The sequence below is a fragment of the Natator depressus genome, chromosome 2, assembly GCF_965152275.1.
Source record: "Natator depressus isolate rNatDep1 chromosome 2, rNatDep2.hap1, whole genome shotgun sequence".
NCBI lineage: Eukaryota > Metazoa > Chordata > Testudines > Cheloniidae > Natator > Natator depressus.
This window is the reverse complement of record NC_134235.1, coordinates 40,961,702-40,987,501: the sequence shown is the minus strand read 5'-3', so window position 1 is coordinate 40,987,501 and position 25,800 is coordinate 40,961,702. Positions and strand designations below refer to the sequence as shown.

General features: G+C 39.2%; 1 protein-coding gene across 3 annotated transcripts in view; it reads left to right on the top strand.

The window, feature by feature from the left end:
• Positions 1–21,378, top strand: part of PTDSS1 (phosphatidylserine synthase 1) — a 55,159-nt gene extending 33,781 nt beyond the window's left edge. For 2 of the 3 annotated variants that reach the window (XM_074944065.1, XM_074944066.1), the window contains exons 9-13: positions 890–955; positions 13,960–14,059; positions 14,505–14,573; positions 15,137–15,206; positions 16,749–21,377. In XM_074944065.1, the coding sequence (XP_074800166.1) occupies positions 890–955; positions 13,960–14,059; positions 14,505–14,573; positions 15,137–15,206; positions 16,749–16,858 (415 nt within the window). In that variant the 3' untranslated portion in view covers positions 16,859–21,377. Of the gene's footprint in view, positions 1–889; positions 956–13,959; positions 14,060–14,504; positions 14,574–15,136; positions 15,207–16,748 lie in introns of all 3 variants that reach the window. The other variant, XM_074944064.1, reaches the window with a different exon arrangement.
• The last annotated feature ends 4,422 nt before the right edge of the window (positions 21,379–25,800 follow it).

Genomic DNA, 25,800 nt, shown 5'->3' with positions numbered 1-25,800 from the left:
TTCCTCTGTATTTGTGAAAGGATAAAAAGAAGACAGTGCTGATATCGTGTGTCCCACTGTGCTGGCAAATGGCATTTTTCCTAATAATCATATCACAAATATTGCTCTACCTTCCATTCACATTAATTAGCTGTTAATCTGCTACCCTCAAAATACAATCACTGTCATAAGTGGTATCCTTTATTGGCAGTCTCTGTAGAAAAACAATGAACTGCCTGGCTTGAAACTGAATTATCCCCCATCCCTAGCAGTGATCTCTCCAGGTCAGTGCTGATACAGGTTGGCAGATTATGAAAAACCTTGCATTGTGCTGCTCCCTGTGCTGTGTGTGTTCTGTGAATGGAGGATAACAGTCACCAGGGCTGTCAGGATAGTCCTGTAAACTGTGTTCCATTCCCATGGAGACGCAGTGTCAGAATGGGAGCCTTTCAGAGTAATGTCAAAACTGGAAAGAGGCGTATTTTAAAATGATTAATCTAATTTTTAAACAGATCCTTGGTTTCCTTAGACTATGTTTTTCCCTAAGACTAACCCTCTACTGACACACTGTACCTCCCAAGACGTACATGCGCACTCAGGAACTAGAATAACTTAAAATGAAAAATAACTTCCAAGTTTAGAGCATAGATCATTTTTTAAATCAAATTTGCTCTTCCAAGACTTGTTCGCCTCTGGTTGAGTTTTTTCCCCATCTGATGATTAGTCCTACTAAAACTGAAGCTATCCAGTAGGCTTTCATCATGTTTTAGTGTAACGCATGATACAAGCCCTAAGTGCTCCACTTTTGATACAGGGAATATTAATGTTCATCATTTTTTTAAAAGTATAAATGTATTTCAGAAGCTTTGTGCTTTGTTAAAGAATTTTCATTTGTTGTTTCTGTTTCCAGGCAATATTACGCCTACCTCACAGACACACAGTGCAAAAGGGTAGGAACTCAGTGCTGGGTGTTTGGGTAAGTGTTCTCGACTGTTGGAAATTTTACAAACGTGAGGCTGTGTTCTGTTCTTGTTGTTTTAAGTGTTGGCAGTGCGCTCAGTGCGGTGCCAGGTATGCTGTGAAGCCAGTCCTTGCCCCAAATTGCTTTCAATCTAAAAGACAGGCACAGAAAAGGTTCCTGGGGAGAAGCCTACGGGGGAAGAATATCTTAGATTTGTGGGGTGGAAAGGATGGAGAAGGGAAGGGAGAGTTTATAGGTGCTGCTGGTTAAAGAAAGAAATGTTAGTCAGGGCATCTGCATTCTGTTCCCCACTTAGTTGGTGGTGCATTTGGTGGCTTTAGCAAATAGCTTAACCTCTGATGCATCCATTTTAACTGTGCAAAGTGCCTGCCTAGCAGGGATATTGTGAAGCATAATTAAGTAGGGCTAAATTCTGCCTTCAGATATGAGGGCACAACTCCTTCTGTTTTCAGTGATTATTGGCTTTATGAGAGCTGAATCTTAGGCTCTTAATAAATAATAACTTTTCATTGTAGTAGCACCTGGGAGCCCAGGTCATGGATCAGGATCTCATAGTGCTGGGCACTATACAAATTTTTATTAAGCACACTTTGTAAATTATTTCACCATTGTCCGCAGATAGATGGCATTTATCAGATTTTATTTTTAGATCAATATAAAAATCCAATCAAGCTAATTTGTATTAGTCTTCATTTATTAGTTACTTGGCTTCTGGAACAGTGGCTTAATAAAATGTTAAATGACAAAATCCTCTTCATATCATAGAAATTAGAGATGGAACAGACCTTTTTGCTAACCAGAACTTCCAATCTGAGCTAGTGGGCTCCCCCCACCAGATTATAGCGCTATCCAGTAAAAAGGTTCTTTGACACTGCAGGAAGCCTTCTTTTGGATCACAAGGGAACTCTCTAGTAAAGTGCTTCAACAGATGCTTAACTAGAACAGAACTGATCCTGTTTTCAACACCAAGGGTCACATTAGTGCAGGCCCTGTGCAAGGATTTGAGTGTTTCTACTTGCATCCACTTCCTAATTCGCTTACAGTGACTGCCACTAATGAGAGAATGTGACAGGGCATATGTAAGTGAATGTCTAAAAGAGGCCAAAAGATTGGATTAAATGGGGGAGAAATTTATTCTATGTCTTCCTTACATATGCACATTGATAATCAGCAGGTGCTTTTATCTAAATACGACTTTGTGAATTGGGACAGAATGTCCAGATTTATAGATGAGTTGCCTGAGGATGCTGTGGAAGAGTTTAAGGCTTTTCTGGCAGAGAGCCCACTAGTGTCTAAGACATCACTGCAATCAGCAGTCGATATGGCGGACACCTCATCTAGGATTATAGCTTCAACTGTAACAATGAAGAGAGCTACTTGGCTATGTCTTTGTTTTCTGAAAAGACTGATGAGACATTACATTCTTTTAAGGACTCCAGGGCCACATTATGATCCTTTGGGGTTTATACCTCAACAGTTAAGACATCATTATGGGGATCAGCAACAACAACAACAATTCCAATGATCCTCCCAGCAGTATTTCAGGCAGACTGCTTATTCTGCAACACAACAGGACTTCTCCAAGAGGAGACACAAGTTGCACAGGAGAAGGCCCTCTTTTTTCCATCTTCAGTCGGCCAGCCCATAGTCCATCAACTAATGGCAAGCAGCCAATTTGACCCTCCCTTCAAGGGCAACAAACTAGTCACCAGTCAAGGCTATTTCCCCTCCATTTGGGGACATGCTGTCCCACTTCCATAGGGCTTGGGATTCAATAACCTCAGACAAGTGGGTCCTAAGCACTGTGCAATTGGGTTATACCATCCAAATTCTATCTGTTCCTCCTTCCTGTGGCTGGAATCACAATGACTGGTTTCAGAGTAGCAGCCGTGTTAGTCTGTATTCGCAAAAAGAAAAGGAGTACTAGTGGCACCTTAGAGACTAACCAATTTATTTGAGCATAAGCTTTCGTGAGCTACCGCTCACTTCATCGGATGCATTCAGTGGAAAATACAGTGAGGAGATTTATATACACACAGAACATGAAAAAATGGGTGTTGTCATACACACTGTAAGGAGAGTGATCACTTAAGATGAGCTATTACCAGCAGGAGAGCGGGGAAACCTTTTGTAGTGATAATCAAGGTGGGCCATTTCCAGCAGTTAACAGGAACGTCCGAGGAGCAGTGGGGCGGGGGGAAGAGAATAAACATGGGGAAATAGTTTTACTTTGTGTGATGACACATCCATTCCCAGTCTCTATTCAAGCCTAAGTTAATTGTATCCAGTCAGCTCACTGAGGGTCCACCTGGTGCGATCTCAACACACTGCCATTAGGGTCCTCTATTTGAGCTCCTAGCCACTTGCTCTCTGTCTCTTCTTTGCCAAAAAACAGCTTTTTTTTTTATCGTCATATCTTCTGTGAGATTTAGTGAGCTTGTAGGCCTTAATGGTGGACTCTCCCTATACTCAGTTCTTCAAAAACAAGGTGTCCATGAGGCCACACCCGAAGTTCTTGTCTTAAGTGGGGCATCTAGATCAGAACCAAACTTTGGAAGAGCATTTCTGCTGTCATTATTTAAGTAGATTCCGAGCCCCACCTCCATCGTTTACTGCTTAAGAGTCATCTGAGTAGAATACACCTTTTCAACCAGTTGAAGAGAAAAAAAGTCACCTACCTGTACTGCAATTGTTGTTCTTCCAGATGTGGGTGCAGATGTGTATTCCACAACCCAACTTCTGTCCCTTCTGCACTGAAGTCTCAACTGTTGACATTCAGTACTACAGAGAGGGTTCGAGGCAGCGCTGCCTTTAAATAGCTATGGGAGGGGCTATGGGGCCAGAGGGCACAAGCGTCACCCCAACGGGCAATGTAAAGCAAAATTCTTCCATTTCAGTGCAGTGGGCACATGCACACCAAGTGAAATATATGTCTGCACCCACGTTTTGCAGAACAACAGTTACTATTCAGGTAGGTAACTGTTTGATTCCCATCAATCTTGGAGTAGTGTAGGGCAACACTTTTAGTACTAAAATTTCCTTATTTTTTGATGTACTGTTCCCTCACTTGTATACACAGGTTCTTTTAAACAATGCGGTTATCCCAAATGTTCTTTTCTACAATAGTGAAATTTAACATGTTAAAAGTAATGCAAGTGATGGCAATGAAAGACGTTAAGCAGAAAAAACATTTTTAAAAAGTCATCTCTCTTTAGAGTCTTATCCTGCTTTTTTTTTTCTTTCTTATTTTTTTCCTTTCCTTTCTTTTTCTCTTTTTGAGATATGGAAAGGATCATTTTAAAATGGACAGTTCTGGAAAGCAAAATGTCTGTAACTGCCTGGGTAAGATCCATATTTCAGGTGTCTGGCCCCTGACAATGTAGCAGCACAGCTGGCAAAAATCATGGAAACCTGTCCTCTAAAGCTAGGAGAGGATTACAGTCTGCAGAAAGCCTTTAAGGACTTGCTGTTTTCTCACAGAAACATTATAAAAGGTGACGGGAACAAATCTGTCTTAAAACAGCTGTGCTTTTTTTGAAAGGAACATTCTGTCCTCTTGAAGTTACAGACATCAGTGCTGTTTATGTCAGTAAGGCTTGCTCATGTAGATATTGTCCCATCAGGGCTGATCCATGCTGAGGTATGTTTTTACTCCTGCTTCTTGCTTTTGGCAAATACAACCAACCTAGGTGAATGAGTTAGCTCTGAGGTTTTAAGGGACGTCCATTTCGCACCCATTTGCTGAATCTCAAGAGATTCTATTATAACAACCAGTGAACATTCAGATTCTGCTTTTGGAATCGCATCCGGACTGATGTGCTGTATAGCCAAGTCATTTATGGAGCTGGCAAGATTAATGATATTTTTTAGGGCTGTCAAGCGATTAAAAAAACTAATTGCGATTAATCACACTGTTAAACAATAATAGAATATCATTTATTTAAATATTTTTGGATGTTTTCTACATTTTTAAATATATTGATTTCAATTACAACACAGAATACAGTGCTCACCTTATATTTATTTTTATTACAAATATTTACACTGTAAAAAACAAAAGAAATAGTATATTTCAATTCACCTAATACAAGTACTTTATAATGAAAGTTGAACTTACAAATCTAGAATTATGTAAAGAAAAAATTCATTCAAAAATAAAACAGTGTAAAACTTTAGAACCTAGAAGTCCACGAAATCCACTTAGTCCTACTTCAGCCAATCGCTCAGACAAACAAGTTTGGTTACAATTTGCAGGAGATAATGCTGCCCACATCTTGTTTACAATGTCACCTGAAAGTGAGAACAGGCGTTCGCATGGCACTGTTGTAGCCGGCATCGCAAGATATTTATGTGCCAGATGCGCTAAAGATTCATATGTCCCTTCAGGCTTCAACCACCATTCCAGAATACATGCGTCTATGCTGATGACAGGTTCTGCTCGATAACGATCCAAAGCAGAGCAGACCAACGCATGTTCATTTCATCATCTGAGTCAGATGCCACCAGCAGAAGGTTGATTTTCTTTTTTGGTGGCTCAGGTTCTGTAGTTTCCACATTGGAATGTTGCTCTTTTAAGACATCTGAAAGCATTCTCCACACCTCGTCCCTCTCAGATTTTGGAAGGCACTTCAGATTCTGAAACCTTGGGTCGAGTGCTGTATCTGTCGTTAGAAATCTCACATTGGTACCTTCTTTGCGTTTTGTCAAATCTGCTGTGAAAGTGTTCTTAACATGACCTTGTGCTGGGTCATCATCCAAGACTTCTATAACATGAAATATATGGCAGAATGCCGGTAAAACAGAACAGGAGGCATACGGTTCTCCCCCAAGGAGCTCAGTCACAAATTTAATTAATGCATTATTTTTTTAATGAGCATCATCAGCATGGAAGCATGTTCTCTGGAATGGTGATTGAATCATGAAGGGGCATATGAATGTTCAGCATATCTGGCACATAAATACCTTGCAATGCTGGCTACAAAAGTGCCGTGCGAATGCCTGTTCTCACTTTCAGGCAATGTAAATAGGAAGCAGTCAGCAGTATCTCCCATAAATGTAAAAAAAACTTGTTTGTCTTAGCAATTGGCTGAACAAGAAGTAGGACTGAGTGGACTTGTAGGCTCTAAAGTTTTACATTGTTTTGTTTTTGAGTGCTGTTATGTAAATCAAAAAAATCTACATTTGTAAGTTACACTTTCATGATAAAAAGATTGCACTATGGTACTTATTTGGGGTGAATTGAAAAATACTATTTCTTTCGTTAATCATTTTTACAGTGCAAATATTTGTAATAAAAATAATAATATAAAGTGAGCACTTTACACTTTGTATTCTGTGTTGTAATAGAAATCAATATATTTGAAAATGTAGAAAAACATCCAAAAATATTTAATAAATTTCATTTGGTATTCTATTATTTAACAGTGTGATTAATCGTGATTAATTTTTTTAATTGCAGTTAATTAAACTCTGAAACGTCAGAAGATTCCCCAAACGAGTGTAACTTCCTATTTATCTGAGCACTATATTGTTTAGCACAGTACAAAACATTGGAAGAGATGATAAAAGAAAATCAAAATACAGTAATGGCATATTTCACACTGCAATTTAAGATGTTCTAGAGCAGAGGTCCCCAACCTTTTTCTTTCTGAGGCCTTCCTAACATGCTATAAAAAATCCACGGCCCACCTGTGCCACAACTGTTTTTCTGTATATCCAGTAGATTAAAGCCACCAGTGTTAGGGCAGTTGCCCAGGGCCCCAGAAAGCTAAGTTGGTCAGGCTTCGGCTTCAGCCGAGGGTGGTGGGGCTCAGGCTTCGGCTTTCTGCCCTGGGCACCCCGCAAGTCTAATGCTGGCCCCTCTCTGGTTTATTTTGGTGGACCCTCTGAAATGTCTCATGGCCCCCCCGGGGGGCTCCAGACGTCTGGTCAAGAGCCATTGTTCTAGAGAGCTGAATAAGTCACACACTCACATGTCAGTCCTTTGAACTTGGGTACTTTTGCTTACTAAAACACCATTTTGTTCTAGGCTTTTATGTTCTTTAATTTTGTACAGTGCTTAGGTACCACCAATATATACATTTAATATTGCTGCCAACTCTTGTGATTTTATCAGAAGTCATATGGTATTTCATAGAATCATAGAATATCAGGGTTGGAAGGGACCCCAGAAGGTCATCTAGTCCAACCCCCTGCTCGAAGCAGGACCAATTCCCAGTTAAATCATTTGGTGTTTCTCTGATAGCCCCAGCTCCTAGAATCATCTGACTAAGTAAGAATCTTAGTTTTCATTTAAAAGGAAGTTTTGGAATGTGGAACAAAGCTGGAAAATGTGAACCCTAAAGGCTCAATCATAAGAAAGTAAATAAAAAACCTAAAAGCTGTTTGGTTTCTTTTAATCTCATTTATATACAAAAATTGGTATGCTTGTGGTTGGCAATCCTGTAAATTATATAAAATCCTAATATAGCAAGGTCATAGGGGGTGGTTCAGACTTTGAACTGCATGTGGATATTTTATATAACAAGCACTAGTAAAATAAAAATGTTAAACAAGAATCTGAACAAATGGACATCCCTTTTAAGCAATGAATTTCTAGCACCTGAAATACCCACACAAAGTTGGTGAGAACATTAAGCAAAAGTCTTCACTGAAGAGCTATTATGTGTTCAATGAAGGAACCTTTTTATTATATTCATATATCCTCTTAAGGGTGCTTAAGAGTAGTGCAGGCTTTAATTTAGGTTCTGAGGTTTTGGCTGCAGGTTTGAGGGATAGAGCTTCTTGATGCTAAATGTACAAGTTCCAGTTTTTTTTTTTTTTCTTGAGTGGGTCCTATATGTGAACAAATGTGGCCAAACAATATAGGAAGATAAAAGGCAGCTTTTAGCTATATGTCATTGATTCTTTTAAGATAGACTGACTTTATTCTGGGCAGAGAAAGCTGTTTAATCTTTCACAAAGTGGATTAGGTTTCTTTTCTTAAAGAATGGATCAAGAAGTGGCATGAATGTGCACACACTAATGGATCATCAGTATACTTGTACATTTCAGACCAAAGGGAAATGTGCCAAGAAATTCGTTACTGTTATGGTAATGTTGTGCCTCTTGGAGATTGAATGTGAACACTAGTTTGCTTGGCATCACTATATCATTTAGAGAAGTGGAAGAATTTAGCAGGATATAGTCCCTTAAAGCAAATTTTTTTAAAAGAATCAAAGTATTTGGACCAGTAAGGACTTGAATAATTCCTTTTAAGTAGAGACCAGGGTGAAATTGTGGTCCCACTGAAGTGGAGGAGAGTTTGCCAGTGACTTCAAGAGAGCCACAATTTAACGCCTGGTTCTTCTTAAATGTCTAATCGTTTCTTTTGTCCACAAAATTGATTTACCTGATGCAGACGGGGGTCTGTTTTTTGTTCTCTGTGATCATTTGATTTTTCTTTAAATTTATTTTGAAGGGGAGTTGCCTTTAAAATTTATTTTCAACCACTGCTAGAACAGCTTCTGCATGCTTCTTATAGGAAAATGTCTAGTGTTCTTATGTACTACTGACAAAAGATGAAAAATGTAAGAAGTACAGTATCCTTTTTGCTATCCTTTCTCTATGTAGTTTTACTGTATCATTTTAGTTAAGTAAAGGTCTGTTTACATTGTTGATGTAAAACCTCTCAATCTCCATGGACTGTTGGAGATTTGAAGCTTCATGGGATCAGTGCAGACATTCCCGTCAAAGGGAGAAAACCAAACATGCTCCGTAGCGGCCCTTCTCACCAACTGACAAGTGGTATTGGTGGATTCCTTTTGTTGCTCTTTCTTGGGAGAAGAGTGGACTGCATCATAAAAAAGATCAAAAAGAAAAGGAGTACTTGTGGCACCTTAGAGACTAACAAATTTATTTGAGCATAAGCTTTCGTGAGCTACAGCTCACTTCATCGGATGCAGTAGCTCACGAAAGCTTATGCTCAAATAAATTTGTTAGTTTCTAAGGTGCCACAAGTCCTCCTTTTCTTTTTGCGAATACAGACTAACACGGCTGCTACTCTGAAACTTGTTACAGTCTGGGGTCCTTCAACAAGCGTAAGGTATCCTTCGCGTATTCACAGTCAGGGCTGTATTTTAATGTCCATCTATGGAGATTTAAGCACAGGAACCCTCATTAATGTCAATAATAGATTAGAAACATGCACCTTTGTACATGAATCCAAAAATGCACCCTACAGTTCATAGTTTGCTAGACTGTTCATTATTGCCTCAAAACCTGTGTTAACATACTTCTGTACAGTTGTGTTATCTAGCTCAGCATGGAAAGTCTAGTTCTTTCGTTACCATTTTAGGGCAGATTATGAAATTACAAGAGGGTAATGTTGCCTTGACAGAATTATGAAGACAAGTTGGGTAATTTCAGCTGGTATTGAATGCAGCTCCCCACCTACTTACCAGTACTTCCCGCAGGAAGCACATTACACCTGCACTGCAGAGACTCTACTGGCTTCCGTTTCATGCAAGTCAGGGTGTTGGCATTGATCTATAACACTCTCTTTACTGTTAGTATTCTGTGTATCTCAGAAAGATCCTCTCCTCTTAGTTTTTAACCCAAAGGTTGTGATGACACACTCAAGATGACAAGCTCTAGAAATAATTATTTTGGGGGCTGGGAAGATGAAGTTCACAGTGGAAATTCCCCAGACTCTTTTGGTCTGACACAGGTTTTGACCTTCACAGCATGTTGCAAACCCTGTTTCTTTATTGTAGGTTTTTTTTCAGGGCTGAGTAAGGATGAGTAGATTCAGATTAGGTTAAACTTGACTTTTGTTTTCTATAGGGTTTTTAAAGACTGCATTGTGTGTACATCTGGAGCGTCAGGTTAGGTGTGTTTTATAAATCAAAATGTATAAAGAAGCTCTGTGCATGGAAGGGGATTTAATAGTCTCAGTCATTGATATCTGATTTGTAAAAAGATAATAGGGTGACTGACAATCAGCAAGAAAATGTGTTTTAAAGAAAATTTAAATAGAAGTTTCCTTGGTAAGAAGAGAGCTGTCTAATAAATAGATTACTATGGAAGTGTTTAGACTGTAGTCAGATAATATCAAATCATTAAAAAAAATTATTGCCAAAAAGGGACATAAGTTTGTGCTTTTGTGCTTATAAATCTGAACATTCAGAATTAGGAGGAGCAGAAACTTTACCACTAGCTGAATTTAACAGCCTCATCTCTCCTTGAAAAAGCTTCATCACAAATTTAAAAAAAAAAAAAAAAACTTCCTTGAGCAGTCAGAAAAAAATCATCCTTAAAATAGGAAAAAAATGTAAATGATCATTTGAAAGAATATAGAAGTTTCACTAAAATAAGGGGGATAATGCAGATAACATATTTAAACAAAACCTGAGTGAAGTTCAGGAAGAACAGAATCTGAAAGGGTTTCTTCAGAAGTTCTGTTTTTGTTCTTTATAGTTTTTTATCACATTCATCACCCTACTTAGCCCAGTCAAATTATTTTTCTCAATTGAATTGCTTAAAAGTGGCTGTTCGTCATAAAAATCAAAAATGTGCATTTCTCTCCCTGATCAACTACAGAAAGTTTTGACAAGAAAAAGAACTATGCCCTTCTGCCTGAAGAGAAAATATCCTGATTGACAAGTCAAAGATTTACTTCTGTGCATCTGAATAGACTTTGCAAGATCACAAATATTGTATATTTTGTCATAATTTTAAGGTGTCTTTATGACTCCAGATTACCTTCATGCTCCTTTTCTTATTTGTTGCCTTCCAATTTGTGCTTAATACGGGTTTTAGAAAGATGGGATGAGTCAGATGGAGGGGCCCGGACATCATTTAAAATGCATTCTGAAAAACTTTAGAACACAGAATAGCATTTCAAACTTCTGACCCAATGCTTTCTAATGCTAAAAAGTATCTGAAGATGCCTATCACTATGGAATGTAAGAGCATGTGCACCAAGTGAATATAAACTGGCCACCAGGAAGTTTAGACTTGAAATTAGACGAAGGTTTCTAACCACCAGAGGAGTGAAGTTTTGGAATAGCCTTCCAAGGGAAGCAGTGGGAGCAAAAGATCTATCTGGCTTTAAGATTAAACTCAATAAGTTTATGGAGGAGATGGTATGATGGGATAACATGATTTTGGTAATTAATTGATCTTTAAATATTCATGGTAAATAGGCCTAATGGCCTGTGATGGGATGTTAGATGGGGTAGGATCTGAGTTACCCAGGAAAGAATTTTCTGTAGTATCTGGCTGGTGAATCTTGCCCATATGCTCAGGGTTTAGCTGATCGCCATATTTGGGGTCGGGAAGGAATTTTCTTCCAGGGCAGATTGGAAGAGGCCCTGGAGGTTTTTCGCCTTCCTCTGTAGCATGGGGCACGAGTCACTTGCTGGAGGATTCTCTGCTCCTTGAAGTCTTTAAACCACGATTTGAGGACTTCAATAGCTCAGACATAGGTGAGAGGTTTTTTGCAGGAGTGGGTGGGTGAAATTCTGTGGCCTGCGTTGTGCAGGAGGTCAGACTAGATGATCATAATGGTCCCTTCTGACCTTAGTATCTATGAATCTATAAGTCCTTCAACTTTTTCTGGTAGCTCTGATGTTCTCACAATTATTCTTCTTAGAGTTCTATTTAACAATGAATTGATAAGGACTCCACTAATGGACTTCATACTTCACTCTGGTCTTGCATCCAGTCTCTTGTGAAATCTTCAACATCATCTACCCTCTTTTCTAAAGCATCAGTTTTAGATGAGTGAGGGTGATTCAAGGTCATGGTTCCAGAAAGATTTGCATTAAGCAGGGTGTTTGATATCCTCTTCAGGGAGGTTTGAGGAGGGGATAGATGTGCTTTTTCTGCTGAGCAAACAGCATCTCAAACAGCTGCAACAAATGGAGATTGAGGTAGATGACCAGAACTAAAAGTCCTTCTTTTTTCATATCCTCTGCGTTAGAAATCTCCAGCTGTATGAGAACCTGAGACTCCATTAGACTCCTTCTCATCTCTGTTGGTTTCTTTAGGAAGACCAGTAAACCAGTAGTTGCTTAGGCATCTGTTAACTGTCCTCCCTCCCTCCTCTCCTCATGCACACACTCTTACTGTTGTGACATCATACAAAATCTCCCCTCACCCCCCACCAACACCCTCACAGATATTCTGATAACATCTCTTTGTAGTCTTTCCAGTCCTTAGTGAGCATACTGTTATTGTAAGCCAATCAGTCTCATTTAATTTTTCATAGTTCTTTCTGGACACACTTCTGAGGAGAAAACTTATTTTTATTGTTCTTAGAGAACCTCAGTTTCAACAAGTTAATAAGAAATTCTAAGGTACCACTGCCTATCCAGCTGCCTCATGAGCTATAGATTGTATATACCCCTTATGGTAGTTTCTCACCAAGTTCCCATGAGCTTTTGAAGATTTAATTATAAACTGACTAAAATAGATGTCTTTGATAACTGGTGACCTATTTTAAATTGACAGCCTTTGTGAAGAATATTTTTTGGTATAAGAATGGCATCTGAAAAAGCCCTTCTTTCTGCAGCCTTTTAAAAGGATGTTTAATAATGACTAATGCAGTCAGTACTTGACCCTTTGTCTTATAGCAAAGTATTTGGGTTTATTGCTATGCCTAAATTGGATTTGTGTTTATGAATGTACAATGTTCAGTATCACTTGGATCAAACAATATTTTACATGTGTAAGCAGCTGCAAATTATATATGCAAATTTTTATAGGAGTCATCGAAAGAATAATTGCACTCCAGGGTGCAAAATTAAATGTTGCATTGTTGTCCTACAATTTTCATATTGACCTACATGGTATCTTCCTGTAAAGAGCAAACCAGAAAAACCTACCCTTTTGGAAGCTGTGTTTTCTGTCTGCAAATTTACTTTGCTTGCTGCTATCTGAGCTGCCCTATCTTCTCTCGCCTATGGCCTGATCCATGAATTAGTCATGTATGTCAGTGATATTGTGTCACCTGCTACTTAGCAAGTGTGGAAGCTTTGTTTCCTGGGATGTTGTCAGATATGTCAGTTGTACCATAAATGTAAGCGCTAATCTCTTCAAGTTTATAAAATTAAGGTTGTTTCTCTGTGTTTTCAAACTTACAGGACCAGATCATGTGGTGTAAATGAGTACAGTTCTCTTGATGGCAGTGGAACTGCACTGATTTACTGAGGATCTGGACCTTCATTTTTAATGTCTTTCATGTGTGTACTTGCGGCCAAAATTCTGGAATCCTCTTTCTGCCAGGAAGGCATAGTCTCAGCTTTGTGTGGCCACTACTCATGTCCCAATGCATATTAGCTAGGAGAGGGAACTGGCTGTCTCATAATAGGCAGGTCTACCCTTTCTTCTTGCTACCCTCCTTCTACTCTTCCCATCTTACCGCTGGGTGGAGAATTTGAGGGAGAACTTTCACATGTCTATCAAACCTAACTACTGGAGCCAGCAGCCTGGGGACTAACCCAGAGTGAATGGTGGCTCAGGGGATTGGGAATGGCTTTTCACCTCTGGCTCCCCAGCTGAAACGATTCTAGGATGGTAAAGTAGCTATCATCTACCATCTAATGGCTGTTTGGCCTGCATGAAATGAGTTGGTGGTGTCAGTCCAGCATGGAGTTAGACAAGTGTCCACAGTACAGTTGACTGTCTCAACAGAGAACCTGTGGGTTGAGTGGACATAGAAATGGAATGATCATCTTATCCCTGCAGGTAAAGATGGAGGCGTATTAGCAGAGAGTGTGGGGAAGCTTTCACTGTCATTGAATCATTTGTGCCCATACCATGGATAAGCAGAGAATTTCAGCCTGAGGGCTGTCAGCCCAGCATTCTCCATGTTCTCTACAGTAACGCTGCTGCAAAAGAATGGCATGCTCATCAGAAATCTGGCTAAAGCTACTGCTTATTTAGCGTGGACAGAGTCCAGACTCTCTACCTCATCAGTGTTTATAACCTCACCCTTTTTCTTTCTCTGCCCACAGAGTCATTGGTTTCCTTGAAGCTTTTGTGTGCATAAAGTTTGGTCAAGAGCTCTTCTCCAAAACACAAATATTGTATGTTGTGTTTTGGCTTCTTTGTGTGGTAAGTGAGACTTCTCGCTCATGAAACACCGTGCCCAGCAATGCCTTGAGGCCTCGATCCTGCAAACCTTATGTACCTGGGTAGTGTGTACATATACAAGAACTCCTGCTGAATTCAGTAAGTAAGGACTTCTTAACCCAGTAAGAGTTGCAGATATGAGCCCTAATACTTTGAAAATTATTGATGCTACTATGAATTTGTAAATACTCTTTCTTTAATAAACAAATTGAATTTACTAATATTCTCAGAAACAAAGGGCCAAACTCTCTCAAATGGAGTAATTGCATTGACTCAGTGCAATTAAACCAGTAGAGATCTTGGCCCAAAGTTCTGTAAAGTTCTGGTCCTGCTTTGAGCAGGGGGTTGGACTAGATGACCTCCTGAGGTCCCTGATATTCTATGATTCTAAAAACATTTGTATGTTGTTTTTTCCACCCTCTTGTAGGCTGTTACGACTTTCTTGTGTTTATATGGAATGGTTTGGTATGCGGAGTACTATGGCCACCGAGAAAAGGTACTTTGGTGGGGACTCAGTTTTTATTTTAAGCCAAAATTAAACTGCAGCAAAGCCATATTGTTATAAGTTCTTGTAAAGAGAATTCTGACACAGGAATCAAGGGTGTGATCCAGAGTCCTTGGAAGTGAGTTGGAAACACTTCCATTGAAGTCATTTGGCTTTGGAGTGAGCCCGAAGTGTGGTGGTGTCTCCAAGGAGCACTGTAATCCTAGCTATATGAAATAGGGCTGGAACTTTATCAAAGACTGGAATAATAAATAACTAATGTCTCCACTGTCTACGTGAAAAGATCAGAAGAATATGAAAAATATTGAGAAAAGCTTTGTTAAAGGACAGACCACCTTGGAGCTGTTGCTTTATTGCCATTTTACGGTCCCATTGTTGTATCAGCTATTTGTGCTTGATAATGAGATGGGGAAAGGCCTTTAATTCCATTAGCATTTTCGTCAGAATTCTTGCTGCAGCTTTAATGCTACAAGTCCTAACCGAAAATGTAGTGGAGAGGAGAAGTAGAGATTGACTCAGCCTCCCCATGACATGTGTCCTCCTTGTCTTTACAGACCTTGTCGGAAAGCGAGGACAGTCCATACAGCCCAGATGCCTCATGGCTTCATTCTAAATTCACTAAAGGTACTGCTGCTTTGCATGCACATTTTCAGTGTCGTATCACTGGGAATACAGCTCAGTCCTAATAAATGTAGCTTGAGAAACCTGCAGTATAGGTTATTTGATTTCCTTTCTGACCCTTGCAATTCAAGTGCATATAGAAATAAGCTGCAAAAGCCACTTTTATTTTTCCCCACTGATTTTCTTTCATTTCGTTAGAATGTGATTCAATTTTTAATGGAACAAATGGCTCCTCCACCTGTTGCTGTTCCATTCCTTCCTGACAGTGAATGTTTGAGATTGGAGAATTTCACAACCTTGTTGGGCAGGTTTTCTCACTGAACATCCCCTGTATGGCTTCAAGTGAACAATGTGAAATGTGCTTTTATGCCTGCTTATTAGTGAGCAGGCAGGTATGTGCCCAGGAGCTTATGTTCCTACTGACACTTACTAAGGGCTTGACTACATGAACATTTAGTTCATGGCACGTTGGGGTGCCAGTCTACCCTGCACTAGCCTGCCACAGACTAGCTGTCTATGTGGACCCTACTGATGTGCGTTTTGTTTCAAAGAGAACTAGATCAAAGTATATTAGTTAGTTAACAACTTAATGCAGTTCAGCAGGGTCCACACGGACAGTTAGTCAGCCACTTTTTATGGCAATGAAAGTCAAGTAGGCAGCCTGTTTTCGCCTTCTTACACTTTAGTGAGGACCTTCCTGTGGAAAAAGGACAAAATTAGCGTCTGGAAACTACCATTCAGAGGTTACACTCCAGGTGTATTTACAACGTTAAAACAATATTTTCTTTTCATTTTAACTTCCTGGAGTCCTGACACTTAAAGCACTTAAATGTGTTTTTCTTCAGTTGCATACACAGATTTCCTAGGTTGCCTGTATTGATTTCTTTTTGGTTTGTTGTTTAAAGAAGCGTATTGATTTCTTTAAAAAAATACATACATTAAAATAGATTTTTCAAGCATAGAAAAAGAAAAAACTCTAATTGTTGGTCTAAAAACTTTGACCGTGTCCCCTGACTTCATCAGAGTTATCTGCTCAATAGCAAATTTTCTGCTAAAGTGTGCATGAGGTTAATGCCAGCGTATATTAATCATCATCAGACCTCTCCACCTGCACAGGCCCAATGTGTGTGACAAAGATCCAAAATGAGAGATACTAAACAATTATTCATGCAGGAAACTTGGTGATGTGAGGATTCGTTCCATAATTCTCTTCAACCTCAGGTTCATGGTTCTTAATTTCTAATGTAAAAAATTATCAACAGTATGAGGGAGATGGCAAATTAAAATGAGTGACATCAGTGTAAATGAGGGACACTTCTGCATGACATTTTAATTTGTTAAATTTTTGAAGTTGCCTTGCAGATGCTGACACAATAAATGTTTTAATTTGGCCACTAGATGGAGTGCTAGTATCAAACAAATAGTTTCCGCCTGAAATAATTAGTTTAAACGTTACATATCTAGGAAACCTTAAAAACTAAAACAGTGAAGAATTGCTTTAAACAGTCAGCTCCAAATCTTAAATGAATTTTGATTTCTTTGTAGGTACTGAAGACAGTCCACCAAAACATTCAGGCAACATTGAGAGCCATTCATCTAGAAGAAGGAATCGTCATTCCAAAACAAAAGTAACCAATGGAATTGGCAAGAAATAAGATCAGTCTCTAAAGATGTTCCAGAGTGTGCCTAGACATGAGAAGGAAAACTGGACCTGGTTCTGAATTCCCTATTAGAAGGTTAATAAGAAAACAGGTGGAAGATGGGGGGGAAATGTTTGCAGCAACCGAAGGGTCCTAGTACCTTTTAAGATGTAACCATCAGTGTATTGCAGATCATTGCCTGTTGCCACGTGCCATTCACTGACTTAAATCTAATTTCTTCAGCACTTGGCATTCAGAAACAAGTAGTAGTATGTTGAAAGGAAGAATAGTTTGCTCTTGGCAGGTATGTAGAGGTGTATGTTCAGGTATCCCGATTTGCATTTTTAATATCTTTGTTAGTTGAGAACGTTAACCCAAAGGCTAATGGATGATAACCAGATGTTTGGGGGGGGGAACGCCAGGGGATTGATTGGTTGTTTTTGTGTCTTTGTTTTGATTAGTTCCTTTGTTTTGAAACATACACAATCTTTGATTAAAATCAGACAACTAAACTTTTCCATACTAATGGTTCTTTTTATTTTAAGTATTTAAACAAAATTCCATATTTCTATCCAATTGCTCATTTTTATTTAAAAAATCTCCACTCGGTGGCAGGATTTTACCAACTGGGGTATGTGTCCAGGTTTCTTAGAAAGATTGCAGAGTTAATTTCAAATGTTTCCTTGTTTCTGATTCTGTTCCCTATCCCGTTTGTTAAAGCCTAATACCAGTGCATATATGAAACCTGTTACACAGTAGTGAGGGCTGTACCTGTTGACCCCGGGGGCAGATGTAGTATTGTTCAGTTTACACACACCTCCCCCCCATTTACCGCTATGTATTTGCTGCCATTAGCTGCACGTAATGTTGTGTACGGTACTAGTAGGCATTACTCTTTCAGTTGCGTCATACTTTGTAAAATACTTGCCCCTTGCTTTGCCTCAAGTTTTAAACAAGATTCATGTTAAAGGCAGCTTGAGGGCTTTTGGTACTGCCCAGTCTGGTGATGGGCAGCTTCTTCACGAAGTACTGCAGCTCACTTTTTTGTAAGTTTATAATCATTCGTAAAGACTCATTGTGTTGCTGAGAGTAGAAGGGGTCTCACAATATTATTGTGTTTATACAGTGTTTTCCTATTTCCTAACATGCTATCAAACAGCAAACAGCAAATAAACCACATATTTGAAACATCCATACTAATTATGATCTCAAAGTGGGTGATTCCCTCAAACTGCAGCTAGCATAAGGATTGTTCTTTAAGTAAACCTGCGAAATCAGTTAGTTCCTGAACTAAGTTATCAGATTTTTGATTTTTTTGGTGCCAACTGGGTTGTGGGGCCTATAACCCTAGAGAGCTCAGCAAAGCAGACAGGTTAAGACAAATAAATAACATCCATGAGTCACTAGTCCTTGTAATAACTAAGATTTAATTTCTGAGAAATGTTACTGTGATTTGCCACATGTTATGTACTAGTAAAGTAAAATGCTGTAAAGACTTTATCATACAAGTGTATGATACTGTAAATAGGAAAACCATCCTATGTGTATTCCATGACGACCTATGTGCCACAGATTATCAACATTTTGAATACACTTATGCTGCAGCCTAACTCATTGGAAGCCCTTTTAATTTTCTTCAGTCCAACACAAATGTACAACTTAAGAACTAAATTGTATTGAAGTCTGCTATGTCATTTTTCTGCAACTATGTTGAATTTTATAGGAAAAAAGGCCTGGAAGACTTCTTTGGATTTTTCTACAAAAATTCTCTTTTCATTTATATTACCAAAGCTGTGGTCTGTGGCATCTCCATTTGTTCTTAGCATGCTGCTTATTGTTGAATGTATTAGCAAGTTTCTTTGGCTATTCGAAATTGTTACTTTTATATTTTGCTCGTTTATAATTCAGTCACTGCATGACTGAGGATGGCATTGTGAATTGTTTTTCCTATTGATTCAGTACCAAAGCAGGAAGCTGAAGTTTAACATCATATTTACATTTTGTATTTCAGATGTATAATTTTTATTTTAAAGGACACAGTTTTTCAAAGGTAAGAGCTTGTTTTGTACTTGCAAAATATGTGCATACTCGCATTGTACATATAAAACACACCATGGCTTGTGTAAACTGGGGCTTATGTGTACAGTTATCCATTTCCCACACACAGTGAGTATATGCGAATGTTTTGCAAGTGCAGAATTGGTGCTCACATTTGTGAATTGGACCCTAAAAATTTTAAAAAGGAAATATGAAGAAAGTTGAAGGTTCATCTGTTGAAGGTTCTGACTTCTGAATTCTGTTACACTAGCACAGGTCTGACCAGTAAAACATAGGTCAGGACCTTCAACTCATAACGCCTATGGAAAAGGAATGTGCAGAAAAAACATCTTTCACGTTTCCCCAGTATGTGTTTTGTTTTTACTTTTTTGAAAATTAAAGGGAGAGTTGGGGATGCAGGGGGGGAATTAAGTAGAGTCTTTTACGCAGTTTGAAAAATGGCACCTTCTGCACTCCGCCAGCAATCCTGGCTGAGATTGACAAGTGTTCTGACAATTAATCCGCTGGCTGACAAGTGCTATTTCCACTCCATTTTCCATGGCAATGGGCCTTGCATTGGCACAAATAGGATGGTGCTTTTGATCACTGCTGTAAATCTGAAGTAATTATCATTTCCCCCCTTATCGCTGAACTCCACATACAGTCCATCTGCAATGGCCAGTGAGAATGAATAACTTGAGCTGTTACATTAACTAATTTCCTTGTATCAAGAATTCTGCTGCTTGAATAGTCATTGTTACTGTTACAAATGCACTGTCCCTTTTTTACCCATTCTTTGTCCTTCCATGTTTTCTCATCTTGCCTTCCTTTTATTCTTTTCTCTCTCCTATTATTCTGTCCTCCAGTTTTAAAACAAGCTATTCCCTGCCGTTGAAAGGACTGAATTTGCCCTCCAGAGACGTTACTCAATGTCAGTCATTGAAGGGGGGCTAATTCAGTCCAGCATGGCATAAGCAGAGGATAGTGGCAACACTTTACAACACTGAGTGGATTTAATAGCAGTAGACAGTTTTCAGGATGGGGAATGCTGGGAGGGTATAAAATGAACCGGAAGCCACCAAAAGTGAACCTCACTACCAGCTGCCAGTATTAAAGCTGGATGGAGAGCTGTGTAAATCAAACACAGTCTCTAATAAAATACATGGAGGAGCTTGATTTCTTTTGTTCTTTTGTTACTCGGCTGTGAAGAAAATAGTTTGCTGTTTCATCTATTAAATTCTTGGTATTTACTACATTATTACAAGATAGTGTGATAATGTAGTAAATGCTGCGTCTGGATAGTGAATACAAACAATATGTGCCAATACCAATTACCATGTATTTGACATTGTTTTCAGTAGAATTGCTCTGTACTGATTGCGAAGCATCGTATTTTGCAGTAGTTCAGTAAAACAACTCATGTCACCACTATGTGTTTGTCATCTATATACAACAGGGCACAGCAGGTGATCACTTGTTGGAAGCTGTTATTTTTTATACGCCTAGTTGCAGGCTGACACATTCATCCACTTCCATCACAGAACCGAGGCTAAAGCACTCTCGGGTCTCGCTGCAGTCTGCTACTTGGGAGGAGAGCAGACTTTTAAAATACATCAGTAATATGAGAGCTTTCTCTTGTTTCTGACGCTACTTCTCAGGTTTCTAGCAGGCAGAATACCGCTGTTCTAGTAAACCTGGCTATTCGTTTTGCATTTTGGATATGTTACTTTATTATTGCAGACCACAAAGATATGGAAAGAAGTGAGTTGTCACAAAGTGGCTTTGATTGCAGACCTTCTAAGGTGAACAGAAAGGTTTCTCATAGAGGAACCGGAAGACACAGGTTATTAGAAGGTGGGCTTTTGCTCATGTTTCCATCAGTGAAGTACAATAGCAACATTTGGATAACAGGAATACTTAGGCTTAGTTTTCACAGCCGATGTAGTTGCGGCAGCAGCACTGTTCTTATACTGTATAAAAACTGTGTGTTAAAGGTAGCTATTTGCTATTGAAATATGCTAAAAGCACCAGGCAGCACAGTGTCTAGACACTGCGGGCACAACTTGAGGCCTATGTTCTATCATGAGAAGCTTTCTGAAAGACATACTCGTAATGCTGATACTGTCTGCAAACCATGGCCTGTTTTACATGTGAGATACAGGACTTGTAATTTACAACCAGCCATGTGCACTGCTGCGTCTGGATAGTGAATACAAACAACATGTGCAGCTCTGCTTGTTTAACTGTGTGTATCTTTTCTCAGGAACAGGAGAGGTTTTCAATGCTAAAAAGAAGGAAATGTGAAAAGTAGAAAAGCAAAAAGATAAACATAAAAAACAAAACCTCGCAATTCACAGCAAAATGGGTAATGGATGCCATTGATTTCAGTGGGAGGAGGATTTGGCCCTTATTGAATAATCTCTGGAACAATGGACGTTTTGGCTTATCCTCTCCACTTTCACAGCTCGTACTGAAGACTGATTCTATATTTTACAGGCACATTCACTGGAAACTGGAGAGGAATGATTCTTCCAGTCCCTTCTTGAAAGCCGTGAACTGTAGTGAGCTCAGCTCTGTTTTGTTTACATGGTTGCACTGGTATTTTCACTGTTCTTCATATGTTGGTTCATTACTGACAACGGGATTCATCCTCAGTAGAATTTGTGTAATAAATCCTGAATTTCCTCATCCTTTAAAAAATGTATGGTTTATTGTACAATGTGGTTCCATGTTGAACTCCGAGTTAGCGGTATGGACTTATAAAGTGTTTCAAGATCCCTTTGTCATAGGCTCCCGGTGTGTCTCCACTGTAGATCTTATCCTAGTGTTTCCATTATCAAACTGCAGGCCTGGTCTCCTCAAGCTTGGGAACATGACACTTCACCCAACGGGGCGGTCTTTAAAGCTCCCACTCTGTTCTAGAGTCTGATTTATGACCTGGCAAGAGCATAAACCTCAGCTCTTCACTTCCCCCCCAAAAAAAAAGCCTGGGAAAGAATGCAAATTATAAACACTGAATTCCTATAATCAGCAATAATGCAAGTCCCAGACTATACTGCAGTGTACCATATGGATTTAATTTTAGTATTTTTTCATACTTTTAAGGTTGCAGATAAAAATGAAAGGTCCTGATGACTTATTTTGTGTGGGTTTTCTGTTTGTTTTTTTAAACACACAGTACTTGTATGGACTTTACAGAATGAGCTTTAGATAAACAGATATTACATCATATGGGGGAAGTTTTAAGTGCTTGGTGACTTGCTTTGAAAATGCACATTGATAAAATCTGCATAATTTCATCTAAATATCCCAAGTGTGTATTTTCCCCAAAATGCTTGATATCAATTTGAATTGTTGTCTCATCAGGGCATGAACGGTCTCCCTTCTGTGTGTGTATGTATGGTGCCTGGCACAAGCGGGAACCAGTCTTAGATGGGGCCTCTAGGTGATGCCTTCTTACAAATACAAAATAAGGCCCTGAATTTTCAAAAGTTGCTTTGTAATTTTGGGTGGCTAACTTCATTCATCCCAGCCTGATGTTTCAAAGGAATCTACAGCTCCCATTGACTTCAATTACATACACTGTCCACACAGACCTACAAACTGTTACTGTTATCAAAGAATGTTATACTTACTAAAAAAATAACCAACGCAAAACACACACACACGAATAGGTTTTGGAAGCATTTTAATTAAAACGTTAAATGGTAGCTTTCACCTTGACAGCTTAAAAATAGTCTTTGGAGAGAGACTTCTACTGAGTTTCCAGCACACAGCCACAACCACCAGTTTGTTGTCCAAATAGCTTTCCTGTTGGAAGGGAGTACAGATCTCTCCAACAGTCCTTTGGGAGGGGATCTGGGGGCAGGGCTCTCTGGCTTTCCTCCCATTACCAACACTCATTGGGTGGGATGTGGAGCTAGGAGGATGACTGCTCTTTGAAAAGGCTGTTCAATTTTGCTGAGGAAAACTCTCATGCTGTCTGTAGTGTGCCATACCATGACCCACAATGCCTTGTGCTCTTTCACAGAAGCCAGCGTGTCCGGTTGTGGTAATGAGGCAGCAAGCTTGCTTGCTTGAAACTCACTCTCTTATTCTCACATCTCTAGTCTTGTTGGGGAACCTGAGACAACTAAATACAAAATATTATTTCTTCCTCTATTATGTGCTCTGGAGTTGGTGAGAAGTCACTACATTGTGGCAAATTTTAAATCTTCTCACGCTGCTAAATAATTTTTATGTTTTCTGGTAAAAGCCAAGAAGTGTTAAAAGGTTTTGAAAATGCTATTTATAATAGAGACCTCAACATGGGTTGTCATTATCAATGACAGCCGCGTTGTAGAAGTTAGTATTGAGGCACGTCCACGTATTAATGTCTAAATGATTCTAGCTGCTGCTAAGAAAATCCATTTCAGTTCTGAGTGATAGATGGTCAGGTGCTTCATAAGTTGCCTGAAGAATCAACAGCCCACGTTTCTGAGAAAAGGAAACACAAAACCTCATAGTCCCTAACTCTGTTCTATATTGCTACATCACAGAGGGTAATGTACAGTGTTGCTTTTTTGTTTTAACCTGACTTTTAGCACTGATTCTCCTGCATGGAGGAGAAACAGTACAGTGAACGAACTAACTAAGGTATATTTTTGTTAACCAAAAATGTACTCTGCCAAAACTTGATATCCCTTTTATTAAATTAATCAAGATGATGTGGTTTCTTTTCTCTACATGTGCTGGAAGAACAGTAGGTGTCCCAAAGCACACAATGTTGCCATTACATGTTTTTATATTTATATATTTAGTTCTGCAGGTCAGCTTGTTTTGCCACATTTGGATCACAAGTTTGCTAGGATCAGCGCATTCCATCTGACCGCTTTTAGAATAAGTTTAAAGAGTAGCAGGGAAACGGATTGAAAAAAGCTGAGGAGCAATAGAAATACTGCCGTTGTAACCAAAAAATTATGCTAGTAGCTTTGCAGTTGCACAAATCAGTGGTTCTCCACCAAGGGTACGCGTACCCCTGGGGGTACACAGAGGTCTCCCAGGGGGGACATCAACTCATCTAGGTATTTGCCTAGTGTTACAACAGGCTACGTTAAAAGCACTAGCAAAATCAGTACAAACTAAAATTTCATACAGACCATGACGTTTATACTGCTCTATATGCTATACACTGAAATGTAAGTACAGTATTTATAGTCCAACTGATTTATTTTATCATTATATGTCAAAAATGAGAAAGTAATTTCTCAGTAATAGTGTGCTGTGACACTTTTGTATTTTTTTATGTCTGATTTTGTAAGCAAGTAGTTTTTAAGTGATGTGAAACTTTGGGATACGCAAGACAAATCAGACTGCTGAAAGGGGTACAGTAGTCTGGAAAGGTAGAGAGCCACTGGCACAGATGATCTTTTTGGGGGATGTGTGAGGAGAAGATTGGAGGGTGAGGAATGTGTGCAACCACAAAACAATGCTTTTTCTTGGTTTTACTCCATCTTTGTATGTCTCTTAGATATTATACTCCGCAGCCAGTTTGAATTGCCCCAAAATACCCCATCAATCTTGGTATTCCACTTTTTAAACGTGTAAAAAACCCCATACTTCATGTAGCTCATACACCAAAATGTGATCCTACAAAACACTGTGTAATTAAATGTACAGTCTTGTTGCATTTCCAGGCAATGTCATTGTGAATAATGAAATTGCTTTTTAATGCAATAAAGTGCACTTCTATCCCCACCTTCTATCCTAGGATCTTGAAGCATTTTGCCCCAAAACAAATGAATTAGGCCTCACAGCCACCCCTGCAATATTGCTGAGTAATCTCATCTTCTGGATTGGAAAGTAGGACTAAGGTAGAAAGGGAAGCTGGAAGCAGAGACCGGAATAGAATCCAAGGCCCCTGTGTCCCAGGGTTTAACCACACGACCATCTTGGGATTTGTTTTTTATCCCTTCTAAAGTAAACAAAAGAATACTGTCCACTTCTGTTCAATACTAAAACAAAAAACAGCTCACAGTACCGACAAAGGAAGGAGGGAGAGAGGTGCCCACCACATTATATTCTCAATTCTCATTATATTCACTGTATTTTGCAGGGTTCTGTCAATAAGCTTCCATGTGCACTTAAATGATATTGTTTTAAAAATGATTAGTACTTTTTTAAAGGTATCTGGTCAGCTTAGATCTGGGGAGGGAAGGAGAGAGAATGTCAGACTCCATTTTAATATATCCTTTCTTCTAGCTAGAACAGGGTTAGTCCTGTCTTCTTTCCTTTTCAGAGTGATTTGCACTTTTTCATTCCTGTAAAGCGTATCAGACCTTTGTGGCTCTGAATAAGTGTAGGAGTTCTAAATGCTTGAATGAGAGAAAACATGGAACTGGGATGCTTGGACTTCCCTTGATTCTGAGCAATCAGACCACAAGGATGTGAAGATTGTATCCGCATTCTTGAGGTTTTCACAGCTCAACCTTTCTAAAGGCTACTGACTGTGAATCAGTGCTATAGATTTAACATCATCTGGAGTGTGGTGGTAGGATTCTTACAATGCTTTTGAGTCTGTATCTGCTTCATATAGAAATCTTCTCTCTTTTTATGTGTAATATCCACTATGAATCCCAAATACCTGAAAAACAGGACTTTGGAACTGTGTTTTTATACACACACACACAGTTTTTTCAGTCTCCTGAAATCCTTGCTGCTTACCTAAATGCCTGCATGAACAGACTTCCTGTCCCGCAAACTTTTCATTTGTATTACTGTAGTGCCTAGGAGTCTGTCATGGACCAGGAGCCCATTGTGCGAGGCATTGCACAAACAGAACAGAAAAAACTGTCCCTGCCCCAAAGAGCTTACCATCTGAGTATAAGACAAGACATGACAGCTGGATACAGACAGTTTGGGAGAGGGGACAAAAGAAACAA